The sequence below is a fragment of the Rhamphochromis longiceps genome, linkage group LG7 (genome assembly GCF_057381845.1).
Source record: "Rhamphochromis longiceps isolate RC_006_pf linkage group LG7, R_longiceps_female_GT1.1, whole genome shotgun sequence".
In the NCBI taxonomy this organism is placed as follows: Eukaryota; Metazoa; Chordata; class Actinopteri; order Cichliformes; family Cichlidae; genus Rhamphochromis; species Rhamphochromis longiceps.
In genome coordinates this window covers 62,301,803-62,309,069 of record NC_140563.1, presented here as the reverse complement: position 1 = coordinate 62,309,069, position 7,267 = coordinate 62,301,803, and the positions used below count along the sequence as shown (strand labels likewise).

The following is a 7,267-nucleotide window of genomic DNA, read 5'->3' as shown; positions in this document are numbered from 1 at the left end:
AAATGAATAAATAAACAGATAAAAGAAACACATGGACAAAAGGAGCCTAGAGAGAATTTGTAGAATTGATCTCGGTGTGTGGTTTGTTGTTGTTGTTGTTTATTTATGTTTCATCCTGACTGACACCCCCATCACCTTATGTTTATTTATGTTATATATATATATATATATATATATATATATATGTGTGTGTGTGTGTGTGTGTGTGTGTGTGTGTGTGTGTGTGTGTGTGTGTGTGTGTGTGTGTGTGTGTTATGGAGTAGCCGTGAAATTTCGTACTAAAAGAAAAGGTGGTTTACTGGGTAGTGGAGGCTTAACTTCTTTGTACAAGCTGTCGCTTTAAGTTGTAGTGTCGGACTCCAACCAGTCGGAGGCAGTAGAGCACCACAGATATGTTTAGCTACGGTAAGTCGCAGAGAGAAACGAGCGTGCAAAGCTACGCTCAGTCCTCCTCCTTATCGTGTACTGCGAGACACGCACTCTGTCCAAGGTGGAAGTAACTTTTGTCCTGTGGAGAAGAGTTTTGAACCGCCTTGGATATACGTCTGGTCGAAAGAGTCACAACAAACGATAACCATGTCGGCCTCATCGGCAAAAGTCAGTAGGAAGGAGAATTCAAATCACGACGGAGCGGACGAGACCTCTGGTAACGTTAAGGAATGGCGCTTATCCTGTACAACGCCATTTTCATTTGTTTATCGTGATTTTGTTATTCTAAGCTCAGTGTGGTGTGTGGTTTGGTCCGCGTGATTGCGGATGAAAAGCTAAATTAATATTTTCCTGCAGATACACGTCAGGGTAGGATGTTGCTGTGGAGCGCTTTTCAGTAACGTAGCATGCTAGGCAGCGTGAGCGGGTGCTAGCTGTTAGCCTAAATTAGCTGCCAGCGTTAGTTGATGAGCGTGTTGGAGGCCAGTGTCTACTTTGCGTTTAGCGGGATGTGTGGTTATTGTTCTCGGTTTGAGAAGTTTGCCCTTGGAGAAGTAGTGATGGAACTGCACGCCCCTGCACATTTCCGTACACGCGTTTGTTGCTGTAGCTTCTTAAATGGCCTCATTGTTAGCAAGTGCAGAAGTCTTTCCCAGAGAGGCCGAGCAGCGATAACGGAAAGGTTAGCTGCTGCGGGGTAACGTTCACGGGAGCCCGTCTATTGAGATCGTGTCTGTGTATATGGTAAACCGGCGCTTCTGTACTTGGTCATTTAAACAGGATTGGAAATGGGGGATTTGGACAGTATATGTGTGGAACACGCGGAGGGATCCTTGGTGGACCGGGTGGTGTGTTGTTATCAGAGGGGAGCAGACAGCGGAGACGTCGCTAAGCCTCGCATTCAAACCAGGCCGCCTTTAGCAGTAACAGGAAGCGCCTAAACTGCAGGAGGCACAGGGTCTGTCTGCCATGGACCATCATCAGTCTCTTCAACATCCAGTCAACATAGCACTTTTAAAATGTTTAAATACGCTGATCATGTTCAGGCTGTATAAAGCCTGGTTTCTTGATTCACTTTTTCGAAATAATTATATACAATGCATTTTATTTATATACTGATATGAGGTGTTAAGCTGGTTCATGTCTCTATGAATTGAAGTTCTGAACCGATCAAAGTTGCAGTTTGGCCAAAGTTGAAACTTCACAAGTCTGTTTCTTTTGTTTCTGTGTATCATCCGGTTTGTACGAGGGAAGCAAAAACAAACAACAAAAAACATCTACTTGTCTAACTATATTTGTCTAAAAGTAAATGGCATTTTATCAGCATATAGTTGATTTAACACGGCAGACTACCAGGCTCTATTTGTAAATATTAGGAATGCAGACATGCTCCCAGTTACCTTCCGTTCAGTTGGTACTTACCCATTGTACGTGCTGTTTCCTGAAGTTCAAAAATAATTTGAAGTGTTCTAAAATATTTTTTTATAATGACGGTCTCTTTGCTTCTAAGAAAAAGTGTGCTGGCTGTCAGCCAAGTTATTATTTAAAAAGAAAAAAGTCATAGTTGTACGTCCCGGGTTGATGAAGATGAATAAAAGCATATCAATATTATTTTCTGTCATGACATATATTGAGATATTCTTATTTTTATTCATGGCAGTTTTTCTGAATGTTACCTAAATTCTTTAGGCCAAAAGGATTCGAGACTAACCTTGTACAATTTTGCTATTTCTAAGTTTATGAAACCAAAATGAAATCAAATGCTGCGGTGTGCACAGTCCAGTGAAAATATCAATATATAATTCTCATTTATGGTGTAACATGTCTATTGTGTGCATTGTTATTTTTGTCTGCATGTCATGTTAATTTCACAAATACTCTTTAACGAATAGGCTGAATGGTGTTATTTTGAACTTTTTTAAAACTCCAAAATCCTTAATTTAAAAAAAACAAACATTTCTTTGTTCTTTCAGAAAAAGAGCAGCAGGAAGCAATTGAGCACATTGATGAAGTACAGAATGAAATTGACAGGTGAGTTTGAATCTTCTGTATCAGTACTGGGGGGGAAAATTTGCAGAAAACTGTTTTATTGATCACATTTTTGTCTTTCTCTCTCCATCAGACTGAATGAACAGGCTAGTGAAGAAATTTTAAAAGTAGAGCAGAAGTACAATAAATTACGCCAGCCATTCTTTCAGAAGCGATCAGAAATCATAGCCAAAATCCCCAACTTCTGGGTCACAACGTTCGTCAACCATCCACAAGGTAATTAAATGAAAATGATTGTTGCTGCTGTGTTTATGGTGACTCTGAACTGTCAAGAGCGTAAGAGTCACCATCGGGAACTAAAAGTTAATCAGTTATGGTAAATTATTATTAAGTGATTTTAAATGTTCACATAAAGAAATGGGATCTAACAGCATAACCTGATCTCTAGTTTCAGCTCTTCTGGGAGAGGAGGACGAGGAAGCACTTCATTACTTGTCAAGGGTGGAGGTCACGGAGTTTGAGGACATAAAGTCTGGATATAGAATAGATTTTGTGAGTTGTCAGGTTCATGTAATATTCATAGATTGTAACTGGCATGCCATATTCTGATTGGAATGTTTTCTTTCCTGAAGTATTTTGACGAGAATCCGTACTTCGAGAACAAAGCCCTCTCCAAAGAGTTTAATGTAAACGAGAGCGGCGACCCGGTTTCCAAATCATCTGAAATCAAATGGAAAGCTGGAAAGGTTGGTTTTTGTTTTTCTCTTTTTTTCCCCGTTAGACTTTTATGTGCTTTGGATTTTTTTTCCTTTATAAATTCAGTTCTGTTTATATGTACTACTGTACAATACGGTTACAATGATTTTCCCCAAGTTGCCCTTTGATTATGTTCGTCAAAAAAATGTCATCTTTTGGCTCATCAGGACCTGACAAAACGTACGGGTCAGACGCCAAACAAAGCTGGGAAGAAAAGGCAGCATGAGGAGCCAGAGAGCTTCTTCACCTGGTTTACTGACCACTCGGATGCAGGGGCTGATGAACTGGGAGAAGTGATCAAGGATGACATTTGGCCAAACCCACTGCAGTACTACCTGGTAAGATTGGTTTCTTCTACACACGCTATTTTTATGCTCGCCGTGTCCCTTGTGTCGGTGTCTGGTGACGATTTTCACGTCACATCCTGTGTCGCCTCTGCCAATTGTATACCTCTCGAGTTTTCTAACTTGGCGCATTGCATCTCAGCTGTCGCAGCTGGGTTGAAGATGCAAGTTTATGACCATATCGTTTTTTACCGCCATTTTAATGAGAATCATGCACAGAAGCTCAGACATACTGACACCAGAGGGAGATGTTATAACGGTTTAAAAACTCGACTTTGTGGAAAGAACTTGACAACACTCGACAAAGTCTTGGCTTCCAGTCTGAGTGGTGTAGTAGGACAGTTTTTGAGTTTTGGACCATCAATGAACAGCCTCCACTCATCTGCATCGTACTCGTAGTTTCGCCTTCAGCACAATGAACAAAGTCATCATCAATTTCAAAGAGTGGAATAAGCTCCTTTTCACAATGCCGATGTAATTCAGATTTAGTTCCAGGAGACTGGAGGGGTTTTTTTTGTTTTGTTTTGTTTCTCACTGAGTCTAGACCCAAGTAACACAGCTGCTTTCGCTGGCAGATCCAGATCTCATTTTGACCCGTTTAACTCTGGCTGAGTGAGTGAGCCAGTAAAAACAGGAGGTGCTTTTTTGTCTGAGTGTGGTTGTTGGTGGCAAGTTAAGGGAACTGATAGATGCTTTAGTTTTGGAATTGTATCCAGAAATATTTAGTAAACAGAAGTAGTAACCAAAGTGAATCTTTGGCTAAAGTAACAATCTGTTCAACCTTTCTCTTATGTTCCCAAGGTCCCAGACATGGAGGATGAGGAAGGCGATGGCGATGATGATGATGAAGAAGAAGAGGGACTGGAAGATATTGATGAAGGGGAGGAAGAAGAGGGTGAAGATGAAGATGAGGACGGTGATGGGGAAGATGGAGAGGTGAGGAAAGGGGTTCAGTGGGTCCTTAGGACTGTTTTTATGAAGTTGCAAAGTATGTCTTTGTGGCCCCCCCCCCCCCCCCCGCTAGATCCGCCCCTGCACAGATGCAGGCCGTCAGCTACATAGAAAAGGATCCTGGTGTAGAAAGTAAATAAATTCTAACAACAGCTTATCAAGGTCAAACTTATCAAACGTGCTGCTGTTGTTCAGTCGCTAAACAAAGAAGAGAGACATATTAATAAATACACAAACAAACCCCAATCTGATGACACACTGATTCTCAGAGGTCATTTAAAACAGATAAAACTGAGCATTTTGTTAGTAGTATCTATGATTTATTGTAATTTTAGCCTGACTGTTTGGAACAACTCTGCTCAATAAATTGAGTTAGCATGTTAGTAATTCTAAAGGCAGCGCTGGGCCATTCATCAGATTGTAATTTCAGTTTTTTTGTATTGCTGAAAATTGATGTAGTGGTGTCATTTAATAATCTGGCAGTTTCATGGTATTATCAGTATTTCTGAATAAATGGCCTTTGGTGGCTCATTCATCTGTAAAGTGTATCTAAAATTACAAAAATAAAACTAAACAAAACCAGCACAGTCAGTAATTTTATAGTTAACAAAGTTGCATCGTTACAGTGCTATTGTAGCATTGCTGTGGTATCATTGCTTTCTCGGAGCTTTAGTGTTTTAGCATGATATTACTGTTAAAATACTAACTTAATGCTATAATTGCGGTGTCATGGCTGTAGTATTATAGTTCTTATATCCCAATCGGCTGAGTGATATAACTGCACATTTACAGTGTTGGTAATGCAGTATTACAGAGTTACATTAGTATTATATTATTACATTGGTAGAAATTTAGTATTACAGTGATATTGTACTGTTATGGTGGTATTATTGCAGTATAAACATGGCAACAACTGACACATGCATTATTAATAGTATTAGTTAGTATAACATGAGTTGTCACATCGTAGTGTAGTTATTGTAGACCAGTAAGTCTTATGATATAGAGACATTGTGTATTTCAGGCTATTTTAAACTAGTAATTATATTGGTACTATTATATTGGTCTTATTACAGGATTACAGTGATATTATTGTGGCTTTACCTGGTACTGTTCTAGTGTTGCTACCATATTATTGTATTGTTGTTATTGTATTATTCCAGTATTCTGGTGGCATTACTGTAGTATTGTATTTGTTGTCGTAGTATAGGATCGGGTGGTTTATGTGACATTCCTTGTCTTCCGTGTTTGCGGAGTTAATTAAATTATCAGACCTGTAGCAAGTTGATGTAAAAGCTGCTGCTGTAGTTGGAAGCTGCTTGTAATTAGCACACGTGAGTGCTAATAAAACTGCTGTGGTGACATCTTTGAATGATTGTGTTGTAATACTTTTGTTCTTCTTCGTCTTCCAGGATGACGGCGAAGATGATTAAAGGTTTCAGTCAACACCTTTTCTCCATCCTCGCTCCGTGGTCTCTCTTCAACTCAATGGGAGCAAATTTCTTTTTTTTTTGGTTTGTTTTTTGGGGTGGGGGTGGGGGGGGGGGGGGGGGGGGGGGGGGGTCTGTGTGTTGTCACCCTGTCCGTCCTCTTCCTCTGCAGCCACAGCCTGCAGATATTGTCTGAGGACCAGCTCCATACACAGCAGGTCTGCAGAGGGGTGGAGGTGCAGGTGTCAGTGGCTCTCTGGATTTTTCACCTGTCATTATTTCTCTACATCTCCCAAAGACATGCAAAAGAATTAAAAAAAAATTTGTAGCATTCTGCACGTCATTCTATGTAGATTTAAACTCCATACAATAACAATTTGTATGTACAATAAAAACAGTTTCTGTTGAAGTTGTGAGTTCAATAAAAATAAGCTATGGTGCAGTGATAACTTAATCATAGCATCCTTAGCGCATACGTGTGCACGCATATTATATATATAATATGCGTGCACACACGTACATATAACATACACACATATATCAATACACACGTATGTATATATATATATACATATATGTGTGTGTGTATACATATGTGTATGTGTTTATTATTATATATTCAGTGGTGGGGGTAATGAGGCTTATTAGAAGCTGCATTTCCTTTGTGACTTATTGTATTAATGAACTGATTAAAAGCACCAGCTTGTTCCTTTGAACTGTTGTAAATGTTTTGGGATATCCATGTATCTTGGTAGGCCAGTTAATTGTACACAGTTTAATGGGGGAGGGTATGGTTGGGCAGGGGGACTTTGACACCAACTCTGGACTTCTGTTAAATAAAGTTTCATTGTCTTGTTTTCCAGGCACCCACAACAAAGAGTTGTAATGTACATTTTCTCATATATATATGAGATTACACTAAAACTCAGAGTTCTAGGTTAGTGTAACACATTCAGATGGGAGACTACGCTGTTCTCTTGAGTCCTCTGGAGTCTGCAGCTTTTCTCCTGTACTGCTAGAGACCTGTTCCCATTAAATTAAGTGTACTAGTTACTTTGTTATAATAAATAAATGTATACATGATGTTTGGAGTAGTTTGATCACATTTAGCCAGTTCAGCTAACATAACCAATCTCACAACATCCCATTTTCTCATGTGCTCACAGGATTAGTGCTATTAGGCCTGTCCAACGACTTTACACCCTACCACTATCTGAGTGATCTTCTTTTCCAGGAATAGTAATGCTAGAATTGATTTCATGTTCATCTTGAACATCTGTAGCAGGTTAGGTCTACAGCATATGTTACTGTGTTGGTGTACCCCTGTAAAGCCTTTGACTTGATCCCTGATCCTGTTACATAGCACAG

The 7,267-nt window shown here is 39.6% G+C and overlaps 1 protein-coding gene across 1 annotated transcript; it reads left to right on the top strand.

The window, feature by feature from the left end:
• Positions 1-432: 432 nt before the first annotated feature.
• setb (SET nuclear proto-oncogene b) lies at positions 433-6,982 on the top strand. Its single transcript, XM_085414728.1, has 8 exons — positions 433-646; positions 2,403-2,460; positions 2,552-2,694; positions 2,867-2,970; positions 3,051-3,164; positions 3,342-3,512; positions 4,320-4,454; positions 5,882-6,982. Exons 1-8 carry the CDS (start codon positions 577-579, stop codon positions 5,900-5,902), a joined length of 816 nt encoding a protein of 271 aa, XP_085270854.1. The 5' UTR covers positions 433-576; the 3' UTR covers positions 5,903-6,982.
• The last annotated feature ends 285 nt before the right edge of the window (positions 6,983-7,267 follow it).